The sequence below is a fragment of the Sylvia atricapilla genome, chromosome Z (genome assembly GCF_009819655.1).
Source record: "Sylvia atricapilla isolate bSylAtr1 chromosome Z, bSylAtr1.pri, whole genome shotgun sequence".
Taxonomy (NCBI): domain Eukaryota; kingdom Metazoa; phylum Chordata; class Aves; order Passeriformes; family Sylviidae; genus Sylvia; species Sylvia atricapilla.
The window spans coordinates 57,099,973-57,120,612 of NC_089174.1; the positions used below are offsets into that span (position 1 = coordinate 57,099,973).

At 36.8% G+C, this 20,640-nt stretch overlaps 1 protein-coding gene and 2 long non-coding RNA genes across 8 annotated transcripts in view; 2 read left to right on the forward strand and 1 right to left on the reverse strand.

The window, feature by feature from the left end:
- Positions 1–20,640, reverse strand: part of LOC136373990 (uncharacterized) — a 380,400-nt gene that overhangs the window by 163,319 nt on the left and 196,441 nt on the right. The window lies entirely within an intron of this gene.
- Positions 1–20,640, forward strand: part of LOC136373991 (uncharacterized) — a 229,122-nt gene that overhangs the window by 136,937 nt on the left and 71,545 nt on the right. The gene's annotated exons all lie outside the window — the stretch shown is intronic.
- Positions 1–20,640, forward strand: part of NFIB (nuclear factor I B) — a 162,658-nt gene that overhangs the window by 84,502 nt on the left and 57,516 nt on the right. For all 6 annotated transcript variants that reach the window (XM_066339087.1, XM_066339089.1, XM_066339091.1 and 3 more), the window contains exon 3: positions 13,066–13,119. In XM_066339087.1, the coding sequence (XP_066195184.1) occupies positions 13,066–13,119 (54 nt within the window). The remainder of the gene's footprint in view (positions 1–13,065; positions 13,120–20,640) is intronic.

Below are 20,640 nucleotides of genomic sequence, written 5' to 3' on the forward strand. Positions count from 1 at the left end.
GCAAAAATTGCGTTGAAGAATATTCCAAGGCATATTCCAAGGTGGTGGCACAAGAAAGGTAGAGAGAAAATGTAAAGAGAAGATAGTGAAAAGAATGTTGTGTAGTGAAAAGACAGGTTGTCTTAAGAGTAAATCTTTAACCATTTAACAATACAGTAAATCTTTAAGAATACAGTATGCCTAAAGTTAATTATAGACCTAGATCTTCAGTAAATGGAACTGCTAGTGTCTTTAATGGGGTGACTATGCCTTTTCTAGGGTCAAATATTGTTCACTGACAGCCACATGTGCAAAAAAGTGTCAGTATTCTGTCACTCTCCCCTACTACTCTCATGGAAAGATACAGACCAGAGAGTTTACCTTGTTCTGCCCTAAAATCAGTGCACTTCTTTTTTCCTGCCTTGTAATTTAATAATTGCTATTTTTTGACGTGTGAATTTTTATGTGTATTTAGTCTAATTTTTTTTTGTAACACTGCAACATACTGATTACATTTTTTTTCCATCTGCTGCTTATTAAAATAGACTTACGCTAATACATTTGGGAAGGCAGCTATCCTTTTGGGGTTGACATATGCCTTTGCTGAGAGATCCTCATGTGATTGCCTGTATTCTGCATGAACTTAATGTTGGGCTGTGCTGTGTTGTTTGAAATGGTGTAGGTGAGAACCGTGGCCACTTGCTGTAACCGAGCCAAGTACTATATGACAAACACTGTAGATTTGCAAGCTTAACAGTCTTCCTAGTACCATGTTTTCTAGGCTATCTCCTATATACAGTCACCACATAATATCTAACAAAAGGTGTAACCTCTAGACTAAACTTGATATAAAACTTTAGTTTTATTCTTATTGTCATGGCTATCTGTCTTCATGTGCTGTTTCCATCTCCTGAACGCTTACATCATGCTGTTATCAATAGTCATACGTATGGAAGTGATTTCATTGTTCATTTGATTAAAATAGAAGAAAGGGCCTGAAATGAATAAAATGTAAGAGATTCCCATTTTTCTTACGCAGTCTGCCATTTGTTAAAAAGTTGTACTGTTTCAAATATTATGCCAGTTGTAAACCGGTCTGTTAAGCTGTTTGTACCAAAGTTTGTACCCTCAAAAATCTTATTCCAAGTTGTATACCCCCTCTAAAACCCCGGGTTCCCCCCCCCTTCCGTCCGGCTAGACTGTCGCCATTCCCCACCAGCTCCTCGAGCTGCCGGCCCCGCCTAATAGGAAAATCCAAGGACTTCCATGGTGCATCGCTCCAAATCGAAGTGCAGTTGCCGGCAAGCGGACCCAAAAGCCGCGACCCAGCACCAAATCCAGGTAAAAAGGGAGGCACTACAACAACGAGAAGACCCTCAGCTACCTAAAGACTGAATTCTGCTTCTGCCGCCTCGCCACGACCACAAAGGGACTGGGAAGAAGTGACGCCCCTAGACCACCCGAGCCCAGTGGGGTTGCCGGGGAATCCCGCGAGGCCGGAACTCCCGACTCTGCAGCAAGAGCAGCAGGTTCGTCTGACACCTGATCCTCAGCGGCGACAGGAGCAGCGGTGGCGGCGCAGGCGACCCCTCGAGTTCCCCCTTTAAAGAGCTGACTAATAAAGGCCTTTCAAAGGAGCAGGTGTCCTGGCCCATTTTATAACAGGGCCCATACAATATTGCTAGTGTTTCCTGGGGGGACACAGGGCTTTAGACTTAGAGCAGACAAACTGAGTTGATATGGAATGTGTTTTAATGTTGTTACACAGATTTAATTTTAGCGATTGTGTATGTAGGAAGACTAATGCCAGAATCACTTTAGAAAAATTAGCCAAACAGTATGCTGGTCTATGCTTAGTTTCTGGAGATAACTTTGCTGCTGGCGGAGTGCTTCTGTTACCAGCCGTGATGTTGCATTGTTCTGCTGCAGACATGTCACACACCATAGTTCTCCTTTCACATGTGGAAGTGAATGTGGACTAGAATGTTGAACAGAAGAGCATCATATGAAAAGTGTTTACTGCTGTGGGCTGACTTCACGCTTTTTTGGATGTGTGGGCAGCAGGGAAGCAATCTGGGAGGCCTGGTTGACTAGCAGACTTAGCTGTGCTATGTCCTGGGATCAGTGTCTTCTTTTTTTCTTTTTTCTTTTTTTTTTTTCTTGGTTTCTTTTTTACAAGTGTGATGTAGGACTTACTAGTGGGCCCTCTTCAGTGCTTGCCTGTCAGTCACACCCACTGGGTGGAGAAACACAGCCCTAGGCCAAGGCGAATTTCATGTGAGAATTATATTTTCTCATGTTCTTGCTGTTACTGATATCATACTGCTGTCCTGAAAAGGCTCTTTTGTTGTCCATGCTTCAGTTTTAAGTTGACGTTAAAGGGACACAGTTGTTATTCAGAGGTACAAGACCTCTTGGAAAACTACTTAATAGGATAAAAGCATTTTGGGGCTTTGGAGATTTGCTTAAGACAACTGTTCATAAGTGTAAAATTTAATGTCAAACTAGCCAATTGGTCTCATCCTATAGCTAGTTGGTCTCATCTGCATATCAATAGAAATCTAGTGACTACATGGAAACCTGAACTGCTCAAAATTATGCTGATGTGAATGAAGTCTAGACTTGGCATTGCACACTTTTCTGAAATCACTTTATGTTGCTTAAGCAGCACAGACAGATTGACTTTATACTGCTCTGAAGTGCTGGTAACAACCACACCAAAAGAAGGCTGGGCTAAACAGGGAACTGTAATAATGTTCTCATTTCAGAATTACACAAGGTGTGTTATGTATTTGTGTGGAGCAGAGAGAGACAGGCAGAAGGGAGGAAGGTAAAGCAAAATCTGAGTTTGCAGGTTTCCATTAGAGTTTAGGCACATGCTTGAAATCAGTCATAAAAAGGTTCACCATAATTTCAGTGCATACAACGAAACTATTGTGCAGGACATTGTTTCTCATCTAACTCCTTCAGGTCACATGTTTTTAAGCCATTTGTTGAGGAAAACAAAGCTGCCAAGGGGCTTGAATACCCATGAGGCATTAAAATGAATCTTGAACCTGATATATGGGTTCACAGAAGAAGGGCAGTAGAAGTATGAAGTTGCTATTTTTTGCTCTAAAGTTTTTTGAAAAATCTCAAATATTTCTGTGAGGAATGCAATTGTGAAAGTGCTGTTGTTCATGTTTATTTCTGTTCTTTCAGTAATGCGCAAAAGATTCAAGATATTTAACCCATTAGACTTCCCCCTTCTCAAAGACGAAAACATTTGCTATAAGTAAGATCAGCCTGAATCTATATGAATTTATAATTTTCTGCACCAGCACACATATATGCATGAATATATGAATATAAAGGGTTATTAAAATGGAAAGTTCTATTTGGACTGAATTTTATTTTATATATTTAGCTAGCAGAGAGTTCTTTTTTAAGTATTAAAGGCCTTTAATAGGAATCTAAATCTGCAGTATTAACAGACATGTTGAGTATCATAGATGACTCATTGTGGCTTCATGTCTTGGAGCTGTTGGGTGGTACAACTCCTTTTGCTTTATACACAGAATGAAACTTGAGTTTCTGATATATTTTAAGTAAATGTGTACAATTTTTTTTAACTCCAAAGACTTTTTTTTATAACTGCACACCAAACCAGTCTTGATAACTTTCTCAAGGTTCTGCTGTGATAGAGTAATAGTAAGAAAATAAGCCTTAGAAACAGTGGATGGTTAAATAGTATTTAAGACACTGGCAAAATTACCAGGTGCAGCAAGAATTTGAGACAGGGTCTTTGTTATCCCTCATTCTCTCCTCTTACTCCCCCCTTAATTAGCACTCAATTTTTACTCATGCAAAAAACTCCCAACAACTAGTAAGCAATGAAAATGAAAGTTTTGGTATTTGAATCCATACATCTGTTTTTTTAGATAAAAAGTAGTTTATTTTTCTCAAATATATAATACCTTTAGGTACTACAAGAACATATGCCAACTTTTGTAAACAAAAGAAAATTGAAAGAACAAAAGTAGCTGCTGCTGCATAAAGAGTGAGCAAGCATATTTTAAAATCAATATTGCAGCTGGTATTTACCTATCAGGTACAATAGTCCCTGTCAGGGAACTTTACCTATGCAGATGATTAGAAAGTTAGGAAAAACAGAAATTAGGAAACTTAAAATAAGTGATGTGTAATATCCAATGAAAATTATAGAACTTAAAACAGATGCTGCCATGTGATATTGCCCACAAAACTACAGACTTATGTTGGGCAGGCACAAATGAATGTGATCAAGTAAGATTTAATACTTTTTTAATAGCTTTTGACCAATACTACTGCAACAGCAGTACTGTTACTAGTAGGGAGATGAAGAACCTGTGGGGAAAATGTTCTTGAAAATTGCTTAGTTTTAAACTTGAAAGTCAAGATAACTTTTTTTTTTCTTTTTAAGTTACATGCTTTAAAAATATTCCTTGCATTTATTTGCAGAACATCACTGCCCAAACTCAAAACTGAGTTGGTTCATGCATTTGAATGCTTTAGTTAGTTCTACATTTTAAATTCTCCTGGGTCACATCATATGACTAAGTGCTTCTAATTTTTATCTACTGTAAAAGGTAGAGAGAAAAGTAATTCGTAGTAATTTTTTTTTTATCACTATTGCTTCATTACTTTTTCATCATTTATTACAAACTTGTGTATAAACATGGTACCTATGAGCACACATGCAATTGCAATTGAGCTTCGAACCACTAGCATGAAAAGCTAGGGTGATTTTTCTCAGCCAGTTCTTGTGTATTACCTACTTAGTGCCCATTTATAGATTTAGTCTTTCTTTTGTCATGGTTAGTTTGTTTAAATTGTGTGTGCATCTGTGTGTGTGAATACAGATAGGCAAAGTGGTGCATATTTCATCTATGGACTTTTAGATTACAGCAGATGAAATTAAACCCACTTTATAAAGAACATGTGTATATATTTCCATTTGAGATGTTGTTTTCACAAAGATCTCTGATAAAAAAATGTGTTACTTGAGGATCCACAGAACTATGGCGTTTCTTACGCCCCATGTCTCTTAGAAATAAGTTAAGTAGCATCTGATTGTAAATTTCTGAACTGCTGAGGAATCTGTCTTTTATTACTGTATAATTTAGTGAAGAATGTAATGCTCTTGGAAGAAAAAACTGCAGATCTATCCCACAGTATTTGTTGAACTTTGCTTTTTTTTTTTTTTTTCTTTTAAACTGTAATTTACCATAGAATGCCTCATCCAAAACTTGCTGGAGCAACTTTTTATTGATTTTAACAACTTTTGTCTGTGATTCATGTTAATGACACTGATTTTTTCTTAGTCCTGTCATCATTATCCCTGGCCTAAGAATGTTGTCTTATGTAGTGGAGATGTGGATTTTATCTCCATGAAGTCTTTTTGCTTTACTGCTCTACAGTTCAACAGAAAATGAAATCCTGATTGCATGGGACTCAGTGGTAAAATCTACATTGGCTTCCCGGAAACCAAAATCCATGCAGGAGCTTTAGGTTGGATGCTAGGAAGAATTTCTTTACAGAAAGAGTGATTAGAAAGTGGAATGGGCTGCCCATTCCACTGGAGGAGTCACCATCCCTGGAGGAGTTTAAGAAAAAACTGGATCTGTCTTTTAGTGCCATGATCTAGCTAACAGGGTGAAATTCAATCATAGGTTGGACTCAATAATCTCAGAGATCTATTCCAACCTAATTTATTCTATGATTCTGCAAAGACCTTAGCAATATACATTGCATATACATCAGGGTCAACTCTGTCTTAATAGAACATAATAAAGTGGAGGGTCATGATTTAGCTGAAGGTATATGCAAGGAAATTACTATTATTAGCTTGCAAATATGAACTTTTAAATTAATATAGACTATCATATAATTTCTCTCATCCCTAAACATCATAATAAATCTTCCACTGTTTTCTACATTTCACTTTTGATTTTCTGAAGCATCAGTAAAAAACCCTTTTTGAAACATAGCGTAAAAGGTCTTCTTGCTTTCCAAAACCAACTTCTGATTATTTCTGATTATAGTAGTATCCACAGTATCTTCCAGATGGAGAAAACTAAGCATTCATATCTCATCTTTTCTTACTGAATCCAACAGCTTTTGAAAAGAAATGTCATTCTTTCACATTCATCCACATGTGTCTTGATACCTGTGTAAATCTCATCTTAATGTACATGTCAAAAAAGAGCTCAACTAATATTATGAGGTATGGGAAATATTTGTTTCAGGCCATGAAAAAATGTAACCCTTTTCTTAACTTAAAAATGTGTGTCTGCGTGTGCGTGTGCATACATAGATATGTATATATATTCCATGCACAACTTATAACACAGCTGGGGAAATTTGTTCAGTTTTCAATATGAGCAACATATTGTCTTTATAAGTTGTGTAAGAAATATTTTGAAAAAATAAATATTGTGACTTATGTCACAAAAAACAAATAAAGGAATTTAAATTAAAAAGATAAATATATGCATGAGATATAAAGCTGAAAATCTTACTATGTATATTGCTGTTTTCATTCTTGTAAGTGCTTCTAGGTCCTTGAATTTCTTTCAACTGTACCAAAACTAGCTTTACTCCCAGAGCTCCACTTCTTATGTAGGGCAGTTTAAAAACTAAACAACGATTGAGTCAATTAATTTAAATGAGATTACAAATCAGAAACACATTGCGTAATGTTGATTTAATTACCATTTTTTATTTACCTAATTAAAATACTCTGAAGGAAAGTTAACAGTCTTGACAATGGCTGGTTGGGTGACTTGTCAGAGGCAGATCTGCTGATAAAAGGTGAGGTGAAGCAGGAAGCTTGCCATGACCCGTTGGGCTCTGACGCTGCAGCCCATCACACTCATCTCACTGTCAGCCCACATGGCACCAGCATTGCCCCAACCAGCCCAGGTGTGGGAATGCTCCTCCAGTGGTAGAGACAGGATGTTTCACCTGGTCATGCCAACCATAGGTGAGATTTTCTGGGGTAGGAGGGCATGGGGTGGTGAAATGGGTCAGCTGATGTCTTAATAGCTCTTGCTGTGTCCCCAGTCCAAAGCAAACAATTTTAAACTCAAATGAAAACTGATCTCAGCTTCTGCTGACTATCCTCATCAGAACCATGTCCATGGCCTGTGCCCTGAAGGCTTTGTGAAGTAAAATGACTGCTTGGGCTAAAGTCTAGGTACCAACACCAACAGACACCTTAGCTTTCTGGGGTGAGCAGTCAGCTCTGTCCTTTGCTGTCTTTTCCAAGTAGGTGAAGGTTAGACAGCATCACTCCTTTGACGTAAAGAGCCTAAGTCACTGTTACAGCCCTTGGTGCTACACATGGGCACTGATGAAGCCTGGATCATCATAAAGGATCTCCCCATTCAGCCTTCAGGGCTGTTTCACTGGTCTCCTGAGAGGTCCCATGCCTCCTGGGTCACTTGTCTATGCTGCTCATTCACAATCAGTTGTGTGAATATGAAGCATAATAAAAACTGACAGGACTAGTTCTTGATGTAGTTACCCAGTGTAATAGCTGAGCTGTCTTGTGAATACAGAGGAAGTTCTTGCAGAATAAGGGTAGCAGAACAACATTTTTAAAAGAAGGCACTGATTCAGTGTCCTGGATGTTTCCAGTCTGAGTGTCATGAACACATATTGCTAACAAGTATATACTGTTGGGAAAAGATGCAGAGGCAAACATGTCTTTCTCATAGTGAGGCCCTAGGTGTTTTTTTTTAAGGTGCTGCTTCCTCCTTGTGGTATGTGCTTCATAACCATATCTCTTCAGGGACATAAAATCATGGAATCTTTTAGGTTGAAAAAGACCTTTAAAATCTTGAAGTCCAACTGTAAGCCTAACATTGCCAAGCCAGCCACTGAACTATGTCCCTAACATCTGTAAGTCTGTGAAATACCTCTATGGAAGGTGACTTCCTGACTTCCTTGGGCAGCTGATTCCAATGGCTGGCCATCTTCTGGTGAAGATTTTTTTCCTGATGGCATATCTAAAACTCCCTTGATGCAACTTGAGCCTGTTTCCTCTTGTTTTATCACTTGGTACAGTGGAGAAGAGACTGACCCCACCTCATAACAATCTCCCATCAGCCTCCTGTAGAGGGCAATAGTGTCCAGCCTCCTTTTCTCCAGGCTAAGCAATGCCACCTCCTTCAGAACTCCTCGCAGGACTTGTGCTCTACCAAGCAAATTGGTGGTGGTGAACATTTTATCAGAGGAAATCAGAGAGCTAAAATTTTCTGGAGAAGCATTTGAATAAGGTGTAGTGATCTATGAAAATGTGAAAAATAAATACCCCCTTGAGTTAACATACTTATGAAAACAAGGGTGACACTTGACATTTTTCAGTGGATAATGCATTAAACCACTTTTAATTTACGGTATAAATAAGCTGTCCTTAATAGCATTATTCACAATCGTTGGTGTGAATAATGCTATTAAAATAGTACAATAATTCTCTATTGTTAGATAGAGAAAGACTACACAAAGAAAGACACTGCTTTTGCAAAAGGAAATTGTTACAAGTGTTTGGTAAGTCTGTCAAAGCAATCGGTTCATTTGTCAAGGTAAAATAGTATAGGCAGTAAAAGGTAGCATAGGTAATAAAAGGTAGTTATTAAATTAAGGTAATAATAAGTAAAAATAATTATTTAAAATACAGGGATGAAATTATTTATCTTTTTGTTTTATGGATTTTTGTTGTTCCTGTTATTTCCTTTGGAGAAGAGGAAATTTACTCTTAAATTTCCTTACTTTTCTTTGCTATGGGTGTTCTGAGAGTCTTTGAGAGATCAAGAACTCATTAGGCAGTGGCAGAGGGGGAGACAACCCCAGGTCTCTACCTCCCACTCTGGTAACCTGTGATCCTGTGATTTTCAGGGATACAACTAGTGATGTCAGATGGCAAAGTAATCCTGACAGTCTGGAAGGTAGTTGTGATTCTTGTTCATGATATTGACTGTCAGCTGTCAATGACTCCATATGAATGTGAGAGTTTGAATAACTACATATATGGTTTGATGATGGCCACATCTCTGTGGCTCCTCACCTCTTATCCCAAAATCAGAGATTATCAAAGAGCAAGGATGTATTTACCTGTTGGTGAATGATTAAATTAGTGTCTGTCAGCTGAGATCAACTGAGGCTGGTCAAAGGCTGTCCTCATAGTCTGTGGCAAATAGAAATGTGTTCACTGAAACCACTGAGAAAGTTTATTTCATTAGTGTAATGCCTGTGGACAACCAACTTATTTCCCTAAGACATGGCTCTAGAAAGCATTTTTAGATTTTAATAGATTCTGCTGCTACTTGTTTTCAATGCCTTTGATATTATGCTCCAACAGAGAGCCTTAAAAACAAAATTTCTGGTAGAGGATGAGGCATAAGGAAGATATAGCTTACATTTTAAAGAGAGTATCTTATCAGCTGAAAAGTAAAATGTTAGGCTACTGAGGTGAGCAGTACTAAATATCCTTCAGGAAGCTGGTGAAAACAATGTGGCTTGCTTGTCTTTGCTGGCATGGGTGTCTTTCCTGCTTGTCAAAGACAAGATGGTTCAAAGGGAGAGAGAATCTCATCCTTTCCTATATGGCAAACCATCAGCTTTTTAAAAAAATTTTCCTCTGTCTTACGAAGCCAAGACTTTTCCTAGTGTACCACACAGAAAATGGAAGCTTATTTTCTCACTTGAAGCAGGCGTCAGCAGTCAATTTTTCTTAACTCTGGCTGCACTGAGAGTTACCTGCACTCAGAGATGCTCATTGTCATCAATCCCCGGGAAATGAAAACATAAGAAAAAATTAAGTTTAAAATATATGTCAGCTTCTTGACTCATCCTTTCATACAGTCTCCTAGAAAAAAAAGTAATTTGCAAGCTACTTAAATAAAAATTTATGAAAATTTCAGTTTCACTGCATAGACATGATGAGATTTTATTTGCTTCTTGTTGTGTATCTTTTCATCCACATTCTAGGTTATGAAGTTGCTTGGGGTTTGGAGGGGTTTTTTGGGTGTTTTTTTTAATTTATTTTTTTTGTTTTTGTTTTTGTTTGTTTGTTTGTTTGTTTTTTAATTTAGTGTGTAAGAGTATTTGCTGGGACAGTTGAATGCAAATCCAGCTAGACAGACAATGAGTTTGGTTTGTGTCTCCATCATTCTGGAAGAAAGGGCTCATGTTGTTCATTAGTGATCTTGTACAGATGAGGACAAATAAAGATTTAAAGTATTTTAACATGTCTTTTTCTTCTTTGCTTCTGTGGCCTCCAAAAAAGTCTTACTCCCTCTTTTAGAACATCATTGCTCCAATATATCTGTTCTTTCAGTGTTCTGCTTGCATGAGGTTACTTTAATGCAATTTGATCTTACAATGACCATGATTCTTTTGTACTTTGCAAAGCTATTTGCGTCCAATCAAAACAGAAGAGTGCTTTATAATTACTGAGGTTGGTAAGAGAATTTGATCATCATGGGCCATCTCAAGTCTGTGCCTTTTATCTTGAGGATTAGATGCTTCTCTGTGTTTTAAGTGCAGAGTTCCATACCTTAATGCTCTCATATAGAATAAAATTCTTTGATTTTTCAACTGCCTTTAGTGAAGGCTGAGATAAGTTTGTTCTCATATTCTACTTCAGTAATCCTTCACTTTCCAGAATGTCATTGAGATCTCTGAAAACATAGATGGAGAATCAATATGTAAAAGCCATGATTATTGAGTAGTTAACAAAACCCAAAGCTGACTAGAAAATTATAATAAATAGCCAATTGCTCATCCCTATAATTAAACAATTCTTTGCTATATTTCATATTATAATAGTAATTATTTAAACTGCCATTAATCTTTCAATCCTGAATCCAGAAACTAGAAGTAAAGGCAAATTGCTGTGCAAGATCTAAAAAAATTACTTCACTTTGTGCTTCTTTTTAGTGACTTTTAAACAGGAGAAAACTTCAAAGGTTATTTTCTGGTAGGCCTCATTAATTCAGTTTCAAAATTCCGTTATTCTGAAGCTGTGTAGTTCAAGCTTTATTTGGTTTATCTACTACCAAATTGACACTTCATTTAGCTACACATCTGCAGTAGTTTTGCACTTGGACCATTGCTGTGTAAAATTAATCCTCTCTAATAATCTGAATTTAAATAGTAATTTACATGGTTTGCAGAATCAAAGAATGACTATTAGAAGAATATCTAATTCACACAGGAAAAAAGACAATTCTCCACAAATTGGTCCGTATGTGGAGAAACATTAGATTTTTAGCATTTCTTGTAGATTATTAAGTTTTTAAATTAACTTGACTAATTCTTTTAAGGGAAGTATCATATCATGTGAAGAACCAGACATACTGAATGGCTGCATACTGTGCTGCACACTGGGACTCCTAAGAGTACCCGGGTGCCAAATCATGGTAAGGGCAGAATCCAACTTATAGTCTTGCCCTTTGTCATATTTCATGCCCAAAGCTGAATAAGATAGATGAAATGTCATGGGAAATTTTCTAATCAATTGTGCACAAGCGTGACTTAATTCAGTATTGAAGAAGTTAGGGGTTTTTTTTAGTGCCATTGGAACTATTTCACATGTGCCTTGGAATTCCAGTATTCAGGTAGCTACCCAGATTTATATATTTTGGGATAACTACCATTCAGGTCAACTTAGTAGAACCTGAGCTGTGAAAAGGATTTCCATCTCAGTTAATATCTTCTGTGGAATCAAGCTTGTATTATCTCAAAGTGTTTGAAAGACATGAGTCAAGCCATGTTTATGAAGTTGCATTACACGTGGCAACAGATTTTAATGAACTTCTTGTAGCAGGTAAAGGGCATCTCTCATTCTAAGCTTAGAACTACATCAGCTATAAGAGGAAGTAATGGTAATTGAAGGAAAACATATTTATTGATATAAACTTTTCTTCTTTTCTGAAATTTTTTATTCTTTAATTTGGGCACTGTAAGCAGCAATGCATTCAACAACTCTGCATCCATCTGGAGTTCATTTGGTGGTGGCAGTTTCTGTGGTGTTATGATGCAAGCTTTTGGGGGTCTTATGCTATTAATAACACCACTACATTTAAGAAAAACAGTATTTTTTATTCAGACTCTAAACCAGCTCTGTTTTAGATTTTTATGTGGAAAAATAGTGGTGTTTCATTTATTTTCTTCCTCTCTCCATTTTTAAATTTTTTATATCTTTGTTAATTTCTTGCAGTGGAGGAGGGCTTTCTTATATTATTGATGTAGGAATACAGTGAAGAGTAGATGTTCTGAAAAGAAATTTTTTGACGAAGGACATTTGAATAAGGATATTTTTGAATAAGGGTAATTTTAATTTTTTTTATTAATAAGGATATAATTTATTATTTAGTGTATTAATATAAAGTTACATTCTCCTCTTGATTCAGTAGGTGCATGCATAATGAAAAGAACATTATTTGAAGTCTACAGTGTTTGAGTTTTGTTAACCTTTTATGTTACATAATCTTAATTTCACAACAGCAGGTCTCAGAGGCTGGGAACACAAAGACCATATTGTATTTAAACAGACTGTCATATCCTCATTGCAGTCATGAGTCTATGGAAGTAATGTAGGGCTTTGTGCTTTAAGGAAAGGCTAAATCAACAAGCCTCATCACTGCAAGCACCACTAGTTGCCTGATCCAGTGTGTCTTTCTGGTCCTTGCCTGAGAAGAAGTTACCTCTATTTTGCTCATTATGTAATTATGTTTGGGGGATGGAGGAAAACTGAATGAAAAGGTACCCTTATAAATGTGTTTACAATTTGAGTATTTAACTGAATGACTCTCTTGTCCTTATTCAGTGATCTAAAAGCTCTTCTTTTTAGGATCATTGCATCTTTCATAATGTTTCTACCTCTGCATAAAATAGGTTACAGACAGTGTGTTTGTTCAAAAATCCTACACATAGAAAGTCAGGGAAATGACCTTTAAAGAATAAAGTAAAATATTAGTTTAATAGTTAATAGAGGGTATTAAAAGATTGTGAGATACTTGCAAAGCAAATTATTAAAACATTTCTTTCATTTCTTTATAGATTCTGGGCAACCAGGAAGTCCAAGCCACAGTGATCCTGCCAAGAATCCACCAGGTAAATAGAAGTTCCAGAACATGTGCATCTAACATTGTTTGAGAACAATGATACTGCTGATAATAGCTAAAGAGAGTGTAATTGGTCAGCAACCTATCTTGCAATGGTAAATATATATAATCAGGGCAAGTTGTGATACCTTAGTTGCTCTAAACTGGCAGTGCCTTAAGTGCACTTTTGTCAGCATTCATTTAATCTAGGGAGTTTTTCTTTCATCTCATGGTTTTTAGAATTGTCTAAGTGGGGATGCATAACAGAGTAAGGAAATAAGACCCTAAATAACTTTTTTTTTATAAAAATCTTCCAATGCTACTAGTTTCCTTTCATTTCAGACAAAAGACAATTGGCCTATGTCTAAACTCTGTGACTGGGCTACCAGTTTTTTTTACTTTTCATATGTGCTTTATAAAATACAAATGTGTTCATTTAAAATTACTTCTTTGGTATCAGCTCAGAGCAGTCTTTGAACATGTTAATGTGTCATGGCTAGTGACACTTGACATTCCTTTGAGATAGTTGTTAGTGTAAATGGTTCTTTCAAGGACTTTTTTAAATAAAAATGCAAGAGAAAATCAGACCCAGGCTTTGCCATTCCAGTCTGTTTAGACAAAAGGTTCCTTGCCTTTTCATGAGATTATCATTCTAATCAATTAGGCCGTTCTATTAAATCTTGTAAACCTTTGCCATGTTATGAATTCTATCAGAGTAAGACAAACAATTGTGACAGACACACTATCACTTAAATGACCAAGGAGTGACTCCACTCACCATCATCATATTGTATCTTCTCATTTTAGCTCTCAGAAGATGTGTATATCTGCAACTTACTCAGTTTGATCTTCTAAATCCAAAATGAACCATATTCTGACCAGGATGTAATTTTGCATTGCTGAGCTGTTAACGTATATATGGATATTTTATGGATCTGTTACAACACTAGGATAAACAATCTGCTTTGTGGTTGTAGAGTTCTGTAGTATGCATATGATCAAAGTATTCTCTGTTTGTGAAATATGTCATGTGTATTGTCTGTGAATATCCAAAAATGGGAGAACCATCAAAGATCGTTATACAAAAAGCCATATTCGTGTAATATAAACCCCAGACACATATACTTGAAGATAGAAAATGTATTGTAGAGATAAGAGGACAGAACAAGTCAAATAACATAATTCTAAACTCTAATGCAAGTGATTGGTTTTTCTTCAAGGGATGATGCAGGCTTGCTATCAGTTTTGATTGGAGACTTTGGTTCTGTTTCTTTTCAAACTGTGTGGGATGTTGAGAGTGAAATTCCATTTTTCTATTAAATACATGCCATACATTATGTAGAATAGTGGTTTAAAAACCCAAAGGAGCAAATTTACTCATAAAATAAGTATGAAAAGTTTCACTATGGATAATTACAGTTTTTGAAACTCAAACCATTTAACTGTAGAGAATTTATATGCTTTTAGAATATCTCTGTTGAGTGCAAGAAAATCCAAATGCATTACCTTATTGCATTCCAAATTTTGAAGGATTCTTTGTAGCTTCTGTGTTTGAGAAACTGAAGACAAGGTCAACAGGTTTTAAAACTCTGGGTTTGAAGTACCATTTAGCATTTGGAGTAGGAGAGTAGAAGCACATATTTTACTAGTGAGGATCACACCCTATAATGAGTCCAGTTTGTCCTGGGGAGGCAGCAGACGAGCTGTATAAATTTTCTTGTGGTCTGACTTGTGGGTCAAGATGTAACATTTTACAAACTCCACTGTCTCAGAAGGTGGAGGGTCATAGAAAGCAGATAAAACTGTTGCTGATTTCATAATTAAACTTTCTGCTTAAAATATGAACATAACACTTTCTCATGATTTGGAGTCACTGCAGTCAGTATTATCACTTTGTCTGCAGTCAAGTGGGAATAGAAAATACAAACTGTGCCACGTTTCCCTTGAAACCCTTCATTTAAGCAGAGACAGCAGGATAATTGAATGTCATCTGCTGGAAGATGATTTTCTAGCTTTGTTCAGCTTCCCTGTGTAATACTGTCTTGGAGTTAAACTGGGAGGGTGAAAGTGCTGTGCTTTGTGGGACAGCAGAGTACAGGACTTCTGGGGCTGTGCAGAAGAATGACAAGGAACTGCATGCTGTTCAGCTTCTCTGGGAAAAGCACTACGGTCCTATTCTTTCTTACTAAACTTCACATTATTCTTATTGTTAGAGCCAGACAGTCACTTCTGTCAGAACCCTGGAGGATATCCACTGTGAGGTTTCTTTGCGGTGCCAGGCCGGGAGCATGTGGACTGGTAGTGCCAGGAAGGTTGTTCTGTCATGTTTTGCTCATGCAGTGCCTGTATGTCAAGGAGCCAGTATTCTGGCAAGGGATGTGTGCTGTTAGCTCTTGGATGCCAACACCTTCACAAAGATACTGCCAAGGAAGTGGATGCTGGAAACTGAGTGGTAGTTGGCAAAGCCATTGGTGTTAAGAGTGGGTTTTTTATGGATTTGGCGAGACTGTTGCATTCTTTAGGGTGTCTCGTAATTTACTGTCCTAACAACAAGTTGGAGAGAGGGTAGTGTCGCTTGCCAAACAAAAGAACATTAAGAGCATTTGTTGAAATTCTTTACAATAGATTCCTAAAAATATACTGAATATTTTGATAGCCCAATGCAGTATTAAGATCTGTGATGTAGCTTGTGGTGAGAGTGGTATGTAGCTTTTGTGGCTAAATCCAGGGGTATCCTCCTGTATGTTTTATTTTTAAATAACTCTGAATTATATATTTTATAAAATATAATTTAAAATATGTCTTTATATTAACATATTTTATAAAGGTTGAATCTTGCTTTTCAGAGAGCTGGGCTCTAAATTTTGCTTCTCTGCAGGTACTATCAAATAAGTTCCAGACAGATAGATAAGCAGAATTGAACTGAGAGATGAGAAAAATCTGAACACTACTATTGTCTGCATCAGCCTTCAAGTTTCTGGTATCTAAAAATTTGTACTGTGCTAGCACAGTCTTTAACTATTAAAAGTTCTTCTAGGTGAGGATTTTCTGGGTTTTGCTTTGCTTTATTTCTCTTTTCTTTTCTGCCTGCTGGCCACAACTACTTGATACTAATAAGAATTCTTGCTATTTGCCATTGGCTTGAGGTTGCCATTGGCAGATTTGATTTATGTCCAGTGTTAATACAACTGTGTCCAGTTGTTGCTGTGTTGCTTGAATCTTTGAAGACAGCCTTTTTAAGCAATTAAAATAGGGATAAGAAATAGCAATGTCTGTAGAGTTAAACATTGTCTGGTTAGGACAGTGAGGAAACTCAATTTGCCATACAGCTTGCAACAGGTCTGGTTTTGCATGTATGCCTTCTAGATTTTGGAGTAATTTTTGTCCATCCTTGGGGAATAGAAAAGATGGGTTTTCAGAAAGTGCAAAGGAAACTTAGTTGTCTTGACATGGACAGGTGTGAACCTTTGAGGTGAAGGAAGATGAGTGTGTTCAGAATTTTTCTTTTATCCTAGCAGATGAGTTCAGAGGTTACTAGAACTGTGTTTCCTAGCAAGTGGCAAACACTGGATTTTTTCTTTGTTTGGATTTTTTTACATAGAATTTATTCCATTTTAGCTGGTTTAAAAAATATTTCATGTAATTTTTTATGACTCTATCATATCAGCCAGGACACAGAGAACTCAAGTTTGAGCATGTGTGCTGATGAATATTAAATTTTTTATGTGGGGTAATACTTTTAGATGAAGAGATAAAGAAACTGCCTCTGCCTCTTTGCCTTTCATTACTCCCCATTGGTTCCATTCTTTTGTTCACAATAACCCATGATATGCTGTCAGGGAATTTGCCTAGAGATAAAATCGTTAATCTGAATGAGGCATAGATAGTTGAAACCCCAGCCCAGCCTGTCCTGGAATTCTTTTCCCTCTTCTATTTTCCCCAGATTTTTTTATTTTTGATATCACTTCCAAAGAAGACTGAGTGAAGTCAGCAATTCTGAAGTGTGTTTTGATTAGTTTAATTTTTTGTTTTGTTTTGGTTTGCTTTAATTAAAGAAGGTGATGACAAAAAGCTTGCAACAAACTTCATCTATCTCTCAATGTGCAAATCTATCTTGCAGCTGTAGAGTCCCTCAGAAGAGGAATGTGGTCTCAACATTTGCACCCTTTTGGAAATGCAATAAACAAAAGTCTTTGAGTTTTGAATGTCTCAGACTATAGATGTTTTCATTATTTTCCATATTACAAGCTACCCTCTTGTAGGTGCAGAATTAGCCCCATAATTAATTGGAATAGAAGAGATATTCTCAGGCTTCATCATTGTAAGCAGCTTTTCTTGTGGAAGTAATGATACCAAAGTAGCAGTATAGGGAATTCAAACACAATTGTATCTAAATAAACACATATCCACCTCTTTTTCAGCATAGGACTGGATATCCTGATATACTTCTGTTTGTTACGTGCTTCCATCTGTGCTATCTCAGATAATGATCTTCAAGTAAAACAGGGTTGGGTTTGATGAGATCTTATATGATTTGGTGATTTTATATGAAGTTCTCCCTTTCCCAAATGCTCTGTGAATTAGTAATGACAGTGATTGAAAGATGACACTTTTTTTTTTTTTTATCAGCTTCCCAGCACTGAGCAGGAGGGAGTGGGGCATTCTAGAGTCGGTGCCCAGAGGTATTGTCCCAGCACTCACAGATCTGCACAGGCTGTGCACACCTGTTCTCCAAAAGAATAAGTTTTTGGCCTTTCAGGATGGTTTGGAATTTGGTGTGGGTAACTACTACTCTCTACTGGTTTAGGATTACTTTTACATTCCTGTTTGGATTGGCTTTCCTTCTTTATGAACATGATGTGTGAATAAATGTTGCTGTGATTAATTCTCATGCTGATTCAGATGCTGTTGTGTTCAGTGGTGGATGTGATGGTTTGTATTTCAAAGCATGCACAGAGAAAGAATTTCCTAAAAACTCTTATGTTACTGGTTAGAATTCCAGAAAGCTGCTTTGGCACCAGAAAATTCCCTTTTGTTACCTGCTAGTCCTATATATGCTGGAAAGCAGTTCCCCCAACTTTTTCTTAAATCTTGGCTGTAGTTTCAGTATAACCTGAGACCCTCTGGAATAGAAAACAATAAGCATATTTGTTACTTGCCCTTTCTGTTTCTTGCTGCGTTTCAGAGCAACTCACTTCTTGGATTCTAGGTAATGGATTTCAGAGTCCATTACACCTCGTTTTTACTTCTTCAGATTACTGCAACACAGATGACTGTTGTTCTGGCTATTATTTTGAGGACGTAAAAAAATCTCATTTGTTTCTGATAATGGCATATTTAGCTTTTTAGTTCCTTAACATGCTAAAAGTTCAATGGAGTCAGGGGGTCTTTTTTCAAGTTTGTTTCCTGTCCCAGTTACAACATTATTGCAACTTTGGGGAAGAAAGAACCCGAACCTGTGTCACTGTGGGCGTGACACATGACTGGAGAATGTTGTGTGATAGCAAAATAGTCTCACACTCTAGGCAGACCTTAGTTCAACTGTTTCAATTATATCATCACTGAAGTCTTTGTCACTACTTGGTGAATATTATCCACCCATATCTATATTTAAGAGATTATGCTGTGGTAGCAACCTGTTTCTGGTACTATTTTTCAGATACTGGTTTCAAAAATGCATGCAGTAAGAAAAAAACCTGCATGTCTGCTGACTGTATTTTGGTTTATCAACAGTGTGAGACTAAGTTATCACTAATTCTGACTGTAAATAGTATCTGTACAAAGTTGTAGCTAGCAGCATCCAGAACATTACCCTGCCTAACTTGAAGTTTAGGCACAGCTGTCTGCTATAAACCAGGTTAAACTTTTCAGCCTTTCTTCTCACAGTAGCTCCTGATGTTGTATGTATTTGTTTTATTGTTAATAACTTTACCAACTACTGTATAATTCCTCCTTTTAAAGATCCAGAAATAAAAGTATATGAATACAAATTGTTTTCAGCACTGGTTGGGTCCTTACCCTTCTTTTATAAGTTGTTCAAAACCAAGGCAGTATCAATGAGAAAATTATATTTATAATAGCACCAGGAAACAATTTTATGGTTAGACAATAGCCACTATGCAGCAGAACATAAACAGGCATTCTATTAATAGAAGTACAGTTAAATCAGAAGACATAAAAAGACTGGTTAAAAATTTGCAAAGTTGAACATCACTAGTAAGCTTTTAAGTAACATGAGAACAAGCTTGTTAGAGTAATTGTTTGGGAAAATTGAAATTATTTTCCAGTCATTTGAAACGACTTTATTTTCCTGCCTGTCCCCCTGCCCTCCGTGCCCCCCTCCCCCCCCCAAACTTTTTGCATGGTTAGAACAGTGAAAAGCTACATTTGTAACTCATCTCTTCAAGGTGTAGTACAAGGCCTAGGGCAGAAATAGAGTGGGAGATATGCAAGGACTAGGGCAGTGATTTCTACAGCAGCTGGAGGCATTGCTGAAGGTTTCTGTCTTTACTGACTGTATATGGGGGCTTGATTCAGAACTGCTGCTTGGCTTAACCTGTTCTTTCATCCTTGATGTCACTGGCCTGGCCATGGTGGAATTGTATGGAAACTGTATTTTTCATGAGTGAGTTTTCTTTAAAAAGGTAAGGAGAGAAAGATTTTATAGTCACTGTGTACAAAAACTAGGAGAAATTTAACAAGAAAATTTAACTCATATATTGGTTTTGGAAGTTACTGACTCTTTCTACAACATCACACTACAGAAGTTTTGTCAGACATTCTCCTTTTGTAGAAATCAGATTTTTAAGACTAATGACAATTAGTAATATGCATTTCAGAGAGTACCATCTCTCAAGGATTAGTTTTATTAAATAACAATACTCAGTGCTTTTCTTAGGTTTGAATGATAATGACAGCAAAGTTATCATGACCATCAAAAGATAAAGTGAATTTTTGGTGAGGAGTACAATAAACTTTTCAAGTGCATTAATGTTTGTACTGAAGAGATCAACAGAACACACCAAGATTGCAAATTTAAGGCTCTTTAACATATTAATGTAACAGTGTATTAGGGAAGAAAAAAGCCAGTAAGTACTATACTGTATGAAGTAAATTAATATACACTGCATATTTTGTCGTGCATGAAGTGTAATAACGTGAACATAAACGTTAACTCCTACTGAGTCATGTGATTAGCTTCACCAGGTAAAAGGCCATAAACACAAAATGTCCTATACTGCTTACCCTGCATACTGTCTTGCTGTTTAACCTCTATCTTACACAGAATGCATGTTTCAACAAATTACAGTAGTTTAATGGAACAGAATATTTTCCTCTTGCATAGCTGAGAACCAAGCAACAGTTGTGTAACATATCCACCATAGATTATCTTCATAACTAGGTGAAATTTTTGAAGTTCACTGGTGTTGGACCTTCACATGCACCCAGTGGTAGCATCCACCTTCCCTGTTGGAACATAAAGTTCAGGATGAAGTTGCTCAGTGCTATGACACAGATTGCTTATTGTTGC